Genomic DNA, 14,920 nt, shown 5'->3' with positions numbered 1-14,920 from the left:
AGAAACGTGTTTCCCTGAACAATGAAATTATTTTCTTTGTTGCCCGCACTGGATGTCCAAATGTATAATAATAAAGATAAGATAAAGATAAAATAAGCATGCAACAGCAATATTCTAAAAGGTTTCTTAAATAAAATAGAAATATAGAAATAAAAATATAGAAATCTGGCCTGTATACATAATGTGCAGTAGTGCGCTCAGTGTTTTATTGTGTATGGCTTAATTCGGTGTCACAATGGTCACAATATCGCCGAGGTCTTTTCTTTGTCCTTGCAGAGTCCATTTTTGTGTCAAAACAGTGCAAATTGCCAGCTGTGGTCAGACAACATTAAATAGCAAAAGGACGGGAGGTTGTCTCGCGAGTATTCCGTGTAATGACGTAAACGCATATGATTGGTGGAGCTTAACGGCTCGCATAAGCTCTCGTTCAATCACGTATGAGAAACATTGTGTCGTGCAGTGTAAACAAAAAGTTTAAGGAGCAGATCTGGCGGCAGAAAGACAGACAGAAAGGCAGACAGAGTCCCGTACTGTGAAAACTGCCCTGGTTTGTGCAATACAATGGCTGGAAGACGACTAGCTTTCAACTCCCCAGCAACTCTCTGCGGGTCTACAGGTTTGTGTGTTTTTTTCTACTTGCACATGACCATTTGATTGTTTAATTTTAGTCTTGTTGACACTGTACAGCACTTGGGACAGTTCTCGCTGATTTTAAATGTGCTGTATATTAAACTTACTTACTCACTTGCTTACAGGCAGATAAAATGAAAGTCCTGTTGAATGCTATGACCGGGATGTCTCGTATGGTGGCCAGCACTGTGGATACGGTCGTGGAGAGGGTTCTGGAGGGAATCGACCAGAGATTCGCTAGGTTGGAGGTAAGATGGCCGTCGAGAACGGACTGAAGTTACATTCCAGAGAAGTTGAAGAGCGCACCCCCAAGAGAAGGCGGATACAGAATCCGAAAATCACGGTAAGAGTAGGTTGTTGACTGTGGCTTTAGGCTAAACTCAACTTAATTGTGTCCATCACGTGAAAACCAGTTTGAGTTGCTTTATTTAAAAAAATGAATTTCGTGTTTTCAATTTATAGGAAGCAGTTCGCCGCCTGCATAACTCACCGTGGCATTATAATCCAGGTCAAGGGTAAGAATAAGTGAATGTTCTCCCAATATCTAGTTGAGTTGGACCCGATGTTACGTTAATGCAGTTTTTTTTATTAACCATAGGCCTGTTGTTTTTACAGGCTACTGTCACCTCACAATATGGATGTAACGAGTCGCTTGAAGGAGGCGGTGTCAAACAGTCCGAACTTCAGAGAGGCAGACGGGGACACTATCGAGGGTGAGCGGCGCTGACTTTTACCACGGCTCTGGCACTGACACTTTTAAGCACTGGTCATTTTATTCATTCCTCTTGTTTTTTTTCAGCTGCGTGACGGACCTGTGTGCTGTGCTACAGGCGCGTCTTGAAGCCAACCCGAAATACTCACAGTCTCACCACAGAAGAGTAAAAGAGAGTAAGAACATATACGCTGTCAATATGACTTTTGTTACTTTATAGACAAGTTGTCAATATGCTGTGCATGGATTATTTATTGGTTATTCCAACAGCTCCCAGAAGCCAGCTTCTGATCCAGGATGAGGACGTCTGACAACTCCCGTAGACCCTGCAGGGACCGGAGGAATGCGAAGAATGCGGATTCCAAACGGCGGCGTTTAGGCTTATTGTGTATATTGTAGGCTACAGCAGTGTGTGTATAGTTTTCAATTCTTTATTATCAACATGGTTCTTATTACAATGTAAGCTATGTACATTGTGTGGTGTGGCAATAAAAGCGCTTTAAAAAAAAAAAAAAGTTTTCTTTTTCATTCTCAATAGATTCACGTCATTCATGCCTGCATTAGCCTAGTCATAGTGCAGCGTATAAGAATGACGTGAATATATGAAGTACACAAACATCCCAGGAATATTAGTAATCATAATCACAATTATTAATCATAATTGCTGAATGATATGCCCATATAAAGTATGCATATATTAACCTTATTGGCCAATGGGCGGACAGCTTTACAGGAGCTTTTTTATGTAATCACGTGCCTTTTTCGTCCAATACCAGCGAGGCCAGTGAGAGGTCCAGGGACTCTCACAGCGGGGTGCTAATCGCTGGGCCATTAGCACCCCGCTGTGAGAGCCCGCCGCGAGTCGGGTTCGTTTCCGACGATTTTCTCGCTCAACAAACTTAAAGTTTGTCTGCCTGCAAGCGCCCAGGTGCGTCCGAAAATTAGGCAAATTCGCGGAAGTTCACTGCCGTCCACAGTGACACAAATCCCTCTTTTCGTGCAGTGTGGCATGAGCCACATGTTGCACAATAAGCTGGACTGATGTTGTAACATAAGATCTCTTATTTAGCTCTTTACAGGAATATATATTGTTCAAAGATCCATCCATCCATTATCTTCCGCTTGTCCGGGGATCGGGTCGCGGGGGCAGCAGCTTGAGCAGAGAAACCCAGACGTCCCTTGTGGGGGGGGGCGTGGTGCATCAGGTGCAGAGGAGAGGTGGGAAGGGCTCAGAGGACAGTGGGAGGGGAGATGATTGGCACACCTGTACATCGTCGGCTAATCATTCCCCCCTTTATCATTAGCGTGCTGGTCCAGGCAGGAGAGAGAGGAGATGACAAGATCGAGAACCAGAGCCAGAGACAGAAGAAGGAACCAGACGAGCAAAACGGAGAAGCTGGTGATCGTCTTCTGCCGTTCTGTCTGAGAACCTCGATCATTGTGAAATAAACCAGTATAATTCAGACACGGTCTCTGTGTATGTGTTGGGTGAACTCACAGTGGCAACCAGAACTGCCACATCCCTGTCCCCGGCCACTTCCTCCAGCTCTTCTGGGGGGACACCGAGGCGTTCCCAGGCCAGCCGAGAGACATAGTCTCTCCAACGTGTCCTGGGTCTTCCCCGGGGCCTCCTCCCAGTGGGACGGGCCCGGAACACCTCACCAGGGAGGTGTCCAGGAGGCATCCTAACCAGATGCCCGAGCCACCTCATCTGACTCCTCTCGATGCGGAGGAGCAGCGGTTCTACTCCGAGCCCCTCCCGGATGACCGAGCTTCTCACCCTATCTCTAATGCCTGGTTTATAGTCGGTAACGCAAGACGCAAAGCAAGACGCAAGAAGAAACGCAAGCCCTTGCGCGGTTGCAAGCCCCCCATTGCGAGCTTGCGTGTGTCACCTCAATTTTCTAAACTTCACGCAAGAAAAGACGCAAGCCTACGACTTGAAAACGGCATACTCGATCTGATAGTATGCAGAGCGTTTACACACAGTGCACTTCACTCCTGCCCGAGCCGAAATCAGCCAGCCTGAAAAGCTGATTTCGCTTAAGCTATAAACTCTGTAAATATATAACTTTAGCAACATTTGAAACATTTTCAGGCGAGAAAGTAGTCGTTTAGACCCCCAAGGTGTTGAAAATCTGACAAAATACCGGCTATTTACAAGAAGAAGAAGCATGAATCACTTGAAGAGGTCCTGGCGGTGAATTTCCTTTCATCATAGTAGGCTTGTCATTGAAAAAACCCGCTACTCCACCTACTCTCCTGGCAGTGAATCGCCACGCAGCACACGCAACCGCCGGCAAAGCAAAATGAAGTATAAACGTCTCGAGCCATTAACATACGCGCAAGAAGAAAGCGCAAGGGCAGTTAAAAGAAGTATAACTCAGCCTTCAGGGAGAGCCCAGACACCCTGCGAAGGAAACTCATTTCGGCCGCTTGTATTCGCGATCTCGTTCTTTCGGTCACTACCCACAGCTCGTGACCATAGGTGAGGATAGGAACATAGATTTCATAGCTCACAACCAAATTGTTGTGACGCTGTGACGCTTTGCTTTGCGGTAAGACGTATTGCATCACTTCCTGTTACCTTGCTTGTGCACTGTGGAATTTCTTGCTCCGCTTGGAGTACTGATAATCACTTTATTTTTATCTATAACTTACACAATTTTGCATTGTTAAACTCTATAGCTTACAGTTCTGTTCTAACACACTCCTACAGATCTTCAATCTTTATTTTCACTTTTTAACGGTGTTTCTGGTTCTCTAGCGTAGCATGGCTACCGGTTCTCTTCCTCCTTCTCCTGCTTTCACCTGCTCCGTGTGTCAGATGTTTAGTTACTCCTCTGCATCCTTTAGCGATAATGGTACATGTAACAAATGTAGTCTTTTTGTAGTTTTGGAGGCGAGGTTATCTGAATTGGAAGCTCGGCTCTGCACTGTTGAAAATCAACCGATAGCGAGCCAGGTCCCTTTAGCCAGTGTGGAGCCACCTAGCGTAGCTAGCTCAATTAGCCTCCCCCTAGCAGAACCCGAGCAGCCGGGATTACAAGGTGGCTGGGTGACTGTCAGGAAGAGGCATAGCTCTAAAGTCAAGCCCGTTGTTCACCATCGACCTGTCCACGCTTCTAACAGATTTTCCCCACTCAGCGACACACCCGCTGAGGACAAAACCCTGGTAATTGGCAGCTCTATAGTCAGAAACGTGGCATTAGAGGCACCAGCGGCCATAGTCAAATGCATTCCAGGGGCCAGAGCGGGCGACATAGAATCCTATTTAAAACTGCTGGCTAAGGATAAACGTAAATATGGTAAAATAGTTATTCACGTCTGCGTTAATGACACCCAGTTGCGCCAATCGGAGGTCACTAAAATAATGTTGCATTGGTGTGTAATTTTGCCAAAACAATGTCGGACTCCGTAGTTTTCTCTGGACCCCTGCCAAATCTGACCAGTGATGACATGTTTAGCCGCATGTCGTCCTACAATCGCTGGTTGTCTAGATGGTGTCCAGCAAATAACGTGGGCTACATAGATAATTGGCAATCTTTCTGGAGGAAACCTGGTCTGATGAGGAGAGACGGCATCCATCCCACTTTGGAAGGAGCAGCTCTCATTTCTAGAAATATGGATGAATTTATTTGCCACCCTAAAACATGACAACCCAGGGTTCAGACCAGGATGCAGAGTTGTAGTCTTACACACTTCTCTGCAGCTTCCCACCTGCTGCTACCCCCCCAATCGATTAACACAAAAGGAGCAAATCCTCTTGTGCAAAAAGAAATTATTAAAACAAAAACTTTAACTGAACAAAAACATCAAACTATTAAATGTGGTTTGCTGAATATCAGATCTCTCCTTTCCAAGTCTCTGTTAGTGAATGAGTTGATTTGTGATCATCATATTGATATATTTTGTCTTACAGAAACCTGGCTGAAACAGGAGGATCATGGTAGCATTAATGAAGCAACTCCCTCTGACTGTTTAAATGTTCACGTTCCTCGAACCACAGGCAGAGGAGGAGGAGTGGCAGCTATCTTCAGATCAGGGTTACTAATCAGTCCCAGACCCAAGATTAGTTTGAGCTCTTTTGAATCTGTGATTCTCAGTTTTTCCCACGCAAAGTGGAAATCCCAGAAACCTCTTGTGTTTGTTGTTGTGTATCGTCCACCTGGCCCTTATTCTGAGTTTCTGTCTGAATTCTCAGAGTTTTTATCCCAGTTAGTGCTGAGTACAGATAAAGTCATTGTTGTGGGTGACTTTAATATTCATGTAGATCAGTGATGCCGGTAACGCGTTAATTAGTAACGCGTTACTGTAGTCGGACTACTTTTTTCAGTAACGAGTAGTCTAACGCAACTACTATTTCAAAACTAGTAGTCAGATTGAAGTTACTTATCTAAAACATCGTGCGTTACTATTTCTGCATTTCAGGGGAACATATATTTGACTTTTGTCAACATATATTCACGATTATTACAACCATACATTTGTATTAAAATAATTTGGGATAATTTTGTTTTCTTATGAGTTATATCAGTGTCCGCGACGGGAGCGGGGTTCGCCTGAAGTCACTCGTTATTTTACATGATCTGTCCCACTAAAATGTTTAACACCAGCGATATCATTTGTTACATTTTACTCACTTTCCCTAATCATTTTAAATAAATACACCAATCTAAGCCACAGTTTTCATCAGTGCCCGTCACAGACGATAGTTGATAGGTTTAGCTATTCGTGCTAACTTTATAACATATAGCCTACGTTTCAGGCAGTGCTATGGAGAGGGCTAGCTAGCTGTTTATCTTACCTGGTCGCAATTGATGACTCAAAGATGACTTGTTAACGTCGTACTAACGAGTGGATACAGCAAGATAAACGTGACATTTTTCGGTCAAAAACTTGACTGTCATACTGGCTTGGGCCCATAATTATCAGCAGGTTACGTGTTATGACCGTCCGTTTGTCTGCATCGCTGCGAGTGAATGACTGATGTTTTGTAAAACCACTCCTTGCAGCTCTGATGCGGGACAACTACAGGTTCATTAATATGTTCAATGTAACTTAAGTGCATATGGATAGATGCAAGAATGTCTATTGTATGTAGTTTTTTTTAAAGAAGTGTTTATGTTAAATTGAGTCAAGAAACGCTACTTTATTTTTTATAAGAAGTATTTAAGTTAGATTTAATGAAGTCAAAAAAGCATTTAATTTGTAATAAGTATTTCAGTTAAATGAAGTGAAGAAAGAGTATTTTGATTTTTTTTTATACTGTTTTTGTTTCATAAAACCACTTCTTGCTGCTCTAATGTTAGACAACTACAGGCTCAAGGGATGTTCAATATAGGTATTATGTATTACTTTTTTTCGTAAGAGGTTTTTTATATTTTAAGTAAAGTCAAGAAAGACTGTCTTATTTTTTTTTATTTAAAAAACATGTAAGCCTATTTCAAGAAAAAGTTTGCAAATGCCAGTGTTATTTTTGATGTTCCGGTTAAAATACATGTCAATAAAGTGAGTATTGGCAGAACTGGTAGTCATTTTCATGTTATAGGGGCGGGAGATCAGCCTCTGCTGAAAGTAACTAAAAGTAATCTAACTTAGTTACTTTTGAAAGCAAGTAGTCAGTAACTTAACTAAGTTACTTTTTAAAGAAGTAGTCAGTAGTCAGTAGTCGGATTACTGTTTCAAAGTAACTATGGCAACACTGATGTAGATGTTGAAAATGACAGCCTGAATATGAACTTTAATTCTATATTGGACTCTATTGGATTTTCTCAGAGTGTTCACAGACCGACTCACTGCCTTAATCACACCCTTGATCTTGTGCTGACTTATGGCATTGAGAGTGAACAGTTAACAGTGTTCCCTCATAACCCTGTCTTATCTGACCATTTTCTGATAACCTTTGAGTTTACATTACTTGACTATACAGTTTCTGAGAAGAAATTTACATATAGAAGGTGTCTATCAGAGGATGCTGTAACCAGATTTAAAGAATTAATTCCATCATCCTTTTCTTCACTGCCATGTGCAGATATGACAGAGGACGACTACATAAACTTTACTCCAGCAGCACTTGACTCTCTTGTTGACAGCACTATAGTTTCAATGCGTACAGCACTGGACAATGTTGCCCCTCTGAAAAGGAAGGTAATCAGTCAGAAGAGGTTGGCTCCTTGGTATAATTCACAGCTGCGTGCTTTAAAGCAGACTGCAAGAAAGCTGGAGAGACAGTGGCATTCCTCTAATTTAGAAGAGTCTCAGTTAGTCTGGAAAGATAGTTTAATAACGTATAAGAAAGCCCTTCGTAAAGCTAGAACTGCTTATTATTCATCATTGATAGAAGAGAATAAGAATAATCCCAGGTTTCTTTTCAGCACTGTAGCCAGTCTGACTAAGAGTCCGAGCTCTGCTGAGCCAGTTATTCCTTTAACTCTCAGCAGTGATGATTTCATGAGCTTCTTTATTAATAAAATTGTTTCTATCAGAGAGAAGATTGATGGAGTCCTTCCCACTATTATCACTGATGTAATAAGTACACTGTAAATTGTAATAAGTTCACTTTACTTAAAAAAAGTCAGGAAACCGATTGCCTCAAAATCTCCAAGTAAAGTAGCTAATTCATTTTAAGGTGTTATAGCTGAAAATAACTGTGTTTAGACAACTCGGATAATGGCAGTAAACTTGAGTGAAATTAACTCAAAATCATTAATTGGGTTAACTATAAAATATAAATTCAGACAACTCATACAATGGCAGTAAACTTGAGTATAGTTAACTCAAAATGATTAGTTAGGTTGACTATAAAATGTCAATTGTGACTACTTAAACTTGTGAGTTATGTTAATTAAGCAGTACTCATAAAAATAAGTTATCCTTACAAGTTTAAGCGTTCACATTACTAGCAAAATATCAGGAAACCGATTGCCTTGATATGTTCAAGTAAGCTGAACCAAAAGTGATAAGTTATTGAATCGAAGAGACAACAGACAACAGTTTGAATGGAAAACAAAGTTTAATAATTAAACTTTTTGTTCTGAACACAAATAAATGGGTCCACGCTGAAAACTACTGAAGTTTACCGTAAATACAGTTCTCAAGTGTGGTTACATACTTTGTATGTAATATAAACACTAACCTGGAAACAAACTTTTTCAGAAAAAAATGACACTTGACTTTTTTCTAGGGCCGCCTTCAATCTAATATTGAGTCCCTAAAACAGCCCTCAGTCGACTATGACTATGGTTTGAAACAAAATATAGATAAACTCAATTGTCAATTACAGGGCCTAACATTTATCATAACATCAATAAAGTGAACAGCAAATATAGCTCAACTCTGTTTTCAATCCACATATTGCATGACTGCAAAATAAGATCACTATTTAGAACTGCACTAGAGATTGACTTTCAACAGATAAGTGATAAGTGATAGTTCGGAGTAGATTCACCCTAGGGTCATTTGAACCGTGATATCCAGCCAAGTAGCCCACCCGAAGTTTTTTCGATATTGGCTGAACATCAGCTGAGTTACTGAGTTATCCCGAATAGCTTAGTATAAGCGCTAATGGAACATGGCAGTATCTCCAAAATTACCACACTAAAATCACATGCCATGACACCAAACTTCTACAGTAGTACAAATATGGTCTGTACTCACAAAACGATGCATTTGGAAGTTTGTACATAGTCCAGGAGTTTATTATTATCAACACAAGCCTAATAGCTTCTCTGCTGCTAAAGCTGCGTCGACGTCACTTCCTTGATCTGGGAGCTTCAAAGTAAGATGAGGGTTGATCTACTACTGTAGACAACAAAGCAAGGCTGCTCAATTTCTCCATTAATAAAATAAATTCACAACTCTACAACATAAAAATTCATAAAAAAAAAAACATGTAGAATATAGCATATACTTTGTTGTCTACAGTAGTAGATCAACCCTCATCTTACTTTGAAGCTCCCAGCTCCCTGAAGTGACGTCGACGCAGCTTTAGCAGCAGAAAAGCTATCAGGCTTGTGTTGATAATAATAAACTCCTGGACTATTTTCAAACTTCCAAATGCATCGTTTGGTGAGTACAGACCATATTTGTACTACTGTAGAAGTTTGGTGTCATGACATGTGATTTTAGTGTGGGAATTTTGGAGATACTGCCAGGATCCATTAACCCTTGTACGAATCTATTCGGGATAACTCGGTAACTCAGCTGATGTTCAGCCAATATCGAAAAAACTTCGGGTGGGCTACTGGGCTGGATGTCACGGTTCAACTGACCCTAGGGTGAATCTACTCCGAACTATCACTTTAAGTCAACAGATATATCTTTCAACATACATTAAGTCTGAGATAACTGGCTAAAGAGCCTGATGCTGGTAATCAATAGCACCACAATAATGTCAAAATTAACACAAAAGGAAAAAGAAAAGCTAAAAGGAAAGTAGGTGTTCATATTTCTCCTCATGAACATAAAACCATTTAGTAGTCTGAAAGTGCGATGAGACTCCCTCCCACAAAAAAGGATCAAACAAGAAATAAATATCACTTTTCCAATAAGGGTAAAGGTATCAACGTGACCCATAATGTCACGTCACATTCACATCGTGAACACATTCACTCATTGCATCAGAAGATTTTTGAGCGATTGTATTTTTGGTTTTAGGGATTTATGTCCAAGTGAGAGAAGCACCCTTTGGATGAAGTCAAAGGTGTACTTCAGTTGTTGAGGGTACTCCAAATTCAGAGCGTAAGTAAGTCCAAAGAGCAAGCACATGGCATGTGGAAGATTTCCAAGGTCATCCATGACAATTCTTCCTTCCAAAATGATTGCAGTACCTGAAGACTCAAGGTGCAGTGAGTCAGGGGAGGCCTGTCTGTCCTCAGGAATGATGGTCAGGATACCAATGGGGGTGTGGGACATGTCTGAGTCTTCGCAGTCCTAACAACAATAGCAGCAATAACACCAAAATTACATATCAGATGTCACTTTGAATTTTTATGACAAAAAAAACAAGACAGCCACTAAAAGTACAACGTAACACTTCTTCATCACTGCGGCTTCTGGGCAATGTACTCGCTACTACCACAGGAGGCTGATGAGTAAACTTCCAGTGTAGTACAGGAATGTGAAACTCCTACAGTTTGCAGCTGTCACACCTATGGCAGTCCACTCATCAGCCTCCTGCGACGGTATAGCGAAAGCATTTTCCAAGAGCATCAGCGATAAATAAGTGTTGATGTTGTTGCAAGGGAAAGTTCACAACATTTAACGTTTAACTACGTGTTGCTCTTCATACGGTCATAAGAGATATCAGTAGAACCCCTCTACTTAAAATCAGCAAAGTGAAATTCATTGTACTTTTTTTGTTCTTGAAGACGTTTGGGTTTCACATGGGGTGACGCTAGAGAACTGCGACTGAATCATTTTGAAAGACAGCAGATACCACTTAAAGTGTTCTGATTGGGGATAGGTCATCACATAAGAAGTACAGTAGCACTGATTCAGGCTGAGTGGAAGATCTAGTAACTAAAACTAAAGCAATCAAAGTAACATAAGGAGCAGAATTAAATAGAGTGGACATCCTGTGGTGTACTTACAAAGCATGTCTTGAAGAAGTCTGTGTTCTCATCTCCAAGGATCACAGGAAGGCCACGGAGCACTGCCGTTCGCTTCGCGGTAACATCTGCACTCTGAAAAATCATGTCAAACACACATCACTCCTGTGGTAAAGAACAATCAATTAATAGCTCTGCACACACAATGGGGTTGTGTATTTTGTTCCCCATGATAAAAAATGTATTACTTTGTAACTGAGAAACTTACCTCTGGTCTGACTTGTTGCAGATACTTCTGAAGTTTCTGGCCAACACTTCCCCCCTTGCTCTTGAAAATCTCAAAGAAGCGAGGGATGTACTTGTCAAGTTCTTTGAAGAATTCTGTATTCAGGTTTTTGCTTGACAAGCGACAGAACTCTGCCAGAATCTGACGGAAAAGTATGACAAATTAATATCTAAGATATAGTGATATTGGAGCTCTAAGTACTACTTTTCACGAGCAGGACACTGAAGCTAATTCTGTAAGTTAATAAAAGATGTGACAAACAATGAATTATATGAGAACTAAAAAACTTAATGCATAAAAGATAGGAAGAGTTTTAAATTACCTGACCCTCTGTAAAGAGTGCTGGCCACCTTTCCATTGTGTCCTTCACTGGAGGTTCCAAGTTCACCAACTCTTGTCTTCTCAAGGCAAAAGTAGAGTCCATGTTTTTGGTTATCAGAGCAGCAGTTGGACGCCGTTTCCTCATCTCCTCTACAAGTTCCTTTCGTTTGGACTCTATACTGGTCTCATCTTCACCATCAGGGAAATTGGGTAAAAAATTGATTTCACACCGTTTGGGTCTTTTGATGCTTGTGTGAGGAGCTTGCCCTTTTCTTTTCCTTTCATTTACTGCCACATCTGTACATCCAGCTCGACGCAGTTTGGTCCGGTAGTTGCCCATTTTGAACTTAATACTATTTTTCCATCCGTTACATCCATTGGCAGAGCCTGGTTCAATGAGACATGGATGTTTATGAATCAGTGCAGTTGCAACATCATTGAATTCTTGATCGCTGGGATATGCCTTGGAGCTGTAAATGGCCTCTGCAAGCTTTTCAAGTATCTCGTGCTTCATGTCCCTGGGTACTTGTAGATATGTCTTGTCTCTCATATACAGAAGATTTCCCTGACGTAATCTGTACTCGATGTCCACAGGAAAATAAGGAATTTCGAAAGTGTCTGGCCATGGAAACCGAGTAAGAGATGACTGACTTTCAGGGGAGGACAAAGAGAGGATCTCTGTGTCATCCGTACTGGCTGTGCTTGGTGTGGGGGTTGGAACCAGAGCGATTATCTTTAGGGTGGGTTTGTCGGGCAGGTCAGTAATGTCAGTGAGGTTGACGAGGGCATTATTGAAATCAGGATCCTCATACTGGAGGGAGAATTTATATTGAAGCCCCAGCTTCTCCTCAAGCTGTTCCAAAAGAGAGTCAAGTGTGTGTGGTTTTGCAGAGAGTGTAATTTTTCTTATGTCATTGTCATGGAAAATTATCCTTAGTGTAGTCCTCGTCTCCATTGTTGGTTGCGATTCTACAGAGGATTTAAAAAAATACAAAAAAAAAAAAAAAAAAATCAGTTACTTCATGACACTTGACATCAAAATCGTCAGCATCCGATCAGCACAAAATATAGTGTCTAAGGGTAACAAATGTTCTGCCCCTGATTCTGTAGGCTGCCAGAGGAAACGGGTCATTCAGATTTGAGAGCATGTTGACTGACATTGATGACGCATGACTGCATAGCTCATAAGAACGCAGGTGCTCATTATACCATGATGTCATATGTTTGCACAGAAACAAAACATCACTGTTAATGACAAGGATGTTGTGAATTTGCCTAAAATCAGGTAGGCATGAACAAGCACCAACAGACACGATCATATCTGAACTGTATTTGATGCCATCAACGCTCACAGATGATGCTACAAGGACAGTGTTCTGAGATGCATACCTCTGTTTCAACAAGTTCTGAATATTCTCAGGTAAAGATGAAACCAAAGAAAGTGACACCTTGTCCATTTGGATGGATGGCTTGAAAAATGAGGAGTCCACATGATATGCCATCATTCTTTGATGCCGGACAGCCAGAGTTTGTGTGACGTTTTTGAAGTTTTTTGTGTTGTGAATGACTTGTTTGAAGAATTTATGCTTTCCTTCAAAGCGCATTGTCCACATATCTCTGAGCGGCCCATACATCCTCATCAACTGTGGATAATGTTCCACAAAGTGGTGCTTTGGGCGCAATGTGAAGTGAGGAAATACTGTTAAAAGTAAACCTCTGTGCTCTGAGATCTTTGCATCAAGGAAATCAAGAGAATCTTCTGTAAGTCTAAATGATGCTGACAGTTCTAAGATGTCCTTCAAAAGCATTAAAATTTCCCATGTTGGATCATTATCTGGGACATCAAAACCAATCATGAGTGGGAGAAGTCTTGTGAGTGCCCAGTTTTCGTGGGCGTTACCGCCAATCGTACCTCTAGAGGCAAATGTGGCAGGGACAATCTGGGGCTGATCAGTTCTGTCTGTGAATTTGTAAGGAAAATGTTTGATGACTTTGTTCAAGGACTCAAGGGTGATGTACTTCTTGGAGATCAAGTCATTAATGCACAGAGACATCTCAACAGGGATGATACCTTCCAAGAGGTCATGCATTATGTCAGGTGGAAACCCACTGACAGTGTGGAAATGTTCCAAATTGTCGCTTAAAACACAAGGACCTTTCACACCATACTCTTTCACCAGATTTGGATTCTCTAAAACTTCAGAAACTTGCCTGTCATGATCCTGGCTGGTTCTGCACTCAAATGCTCCTGATCGGACCTCTCTTTGCTGGATATCACTCCTCTTTACCATGCAGAATCGACAGGGGTGCTGCACTGTGAAACTCTCCTGGAAACCAGCAAAAGAATGAGCACCTAGGTTATCAGCTGACACATAGAGCACAGTTCCTTTCACACACTCGCCTAACTGCTCAACATAGACCCCGTGTTTTTCAAGAGTGACCAGGTCTTGAAGAAGTGGGTGAAGGACAGCTGCATAGCCATGTTGTTTGATCGCACTTGCTCTGCATAATATTGCTAGCTGGATAGAGTGAAGACAGGAGCGATGTTTTGAGGGAATATTGGCAAGAACCCAATAAATACCACACAGTTTGTGTTTCTTTTTGGAAGTGCCCAGAGGATTGGCTATCTCAAACTCATCAATGTAAAGGCCGAGCACAATCCTTAAGGTCTCAGTCTTAAAAAAATCATTCCCGCGATAGTGAGTGCCATCTCTGTAAGTGTTGTATCCATCAACGGTGCACTCATGTGTAAGAATTTTATCTAGAACATCAGCTCTGTTTAAAAGTTTTTGTAACATTTTCAGAATTGGCACATAACAGAGTGATTGTAAGTCTTTTTCAAGCTTGTATTCAACTGGCATGACCGTAGGAAATTCCCTCTGGAAATATGATGCTCTTTTACTGGCTGTGGAGAGTGACTGGCCAGCATCAGTCATTTTCAAGAACAAGTTATTCTCTTTGACAGCATTTACAATCTTTCTCACGACTGAATCGTCACTGACACCGTGTTCATTCAGAATTTGCTGAATGGCATTACGCAAAAGGGGCTCTGAGAGAAGAACAAGCTGATTTAGTTGTTGAATTACCTCCTGTACTGCCATGTCACTTAAATGCAAGACTGTCTGCAGTTTAAGAAAGAGTGAGGCTAAATTATGCTCAAGCTGATGCTGTAAATGATCCAAATTTTCGATTTGAACTTCTGCCTCAATTTTGTCTTGGTCTGTAGGATCACTTGAAAAATCCTCAACTTCTTGCACATCTTGTGACACGCCTGGATCTGAATCAGGAGGTGTGCTGCGCATGGCAATGTCAGGCTTCAACCGCTTCTGACTGGGAAGCCGATGGTCTTTGCATTTATGAGCATTAAATGTTGAGTAGACATTGCTCTCAAAAATGCAGTTTTCATATGGACACTTCATA

At 41.4% G+C, this 14,920-nt stretch overlaps 1 protein-coding gene across 1 annotated transcript; it reads right to left on the bottom strand.

The window, feature by feature from the left end:
• Positions 1-9,690: 9,690 nt before the first annotated feature.
• On the bottom strand, positions 9,691-11,667 carry LOC142396080 (uncharacterized). Its single transcript, XM_075478614.1, has 4 exons — positions 11,502-11,667; positions 11,162-11,320; positions 10,936-11,028; positions 9,691-10,276 (listed from the first exon to the last, which is right to left on the bottom strand). Exons 1-4 carry the CDS (start codon positions 11,643-11,645, stop codon positions 9,956-9,958), a joined length of 717 nt encoding a protein of 238 aa, XP_075334729.1. The 5' UTR covers positions 11,646-11,667; the 3' UTR covers positions 9,691-9,955.
• Positions 11,668-14,920: the final 3,253 nt, after the last annotated feature.

This window comes from Odontesthes bonariensis, chromosome 12 (genome assembly GCF_027942865.1).
Source record: "Odontesthes bonariensis isolate fOdoBon6 chromosome 12, fOdoBon6.hap1, whole genome shotgun sequence".
NCBI lineage: Eukaryota > Metazoa > Chordata > Actinopteri > Atheriniformes > Atherinopsidae > Odontesthes > Odontesthes bonariensis.
Note: the sequence above shows the minus strand (reverse complement) of the source record. Positions and strands in the feature narration are given on the sequence as shown.

Bases quoted from the DNA above. Each gene is read 5' to 3' on its own strand.
- LOC142396080 (XM_075478614.1), bottom strand. From the start codon at position 11,645: ATGAGGAAACGGCGTCCAACTGCTGCTCTGATAACCAAAAACATGGAC. The intron at 11,029-11,161 runs GTAAGTTTCTCA...ATGATTTTTCAG, and splicing joins TGCAACAAGTCAGACCAGAG to AGTGCAGATGTTACCGCGAA. The intron at 10,277-10,935 runs GTAAGTACACCA...TATTGTTGTTAG, and splicing joins ACTTCTTCAAGACATGCTTT to GACTGCGAAGACTCAGACAT.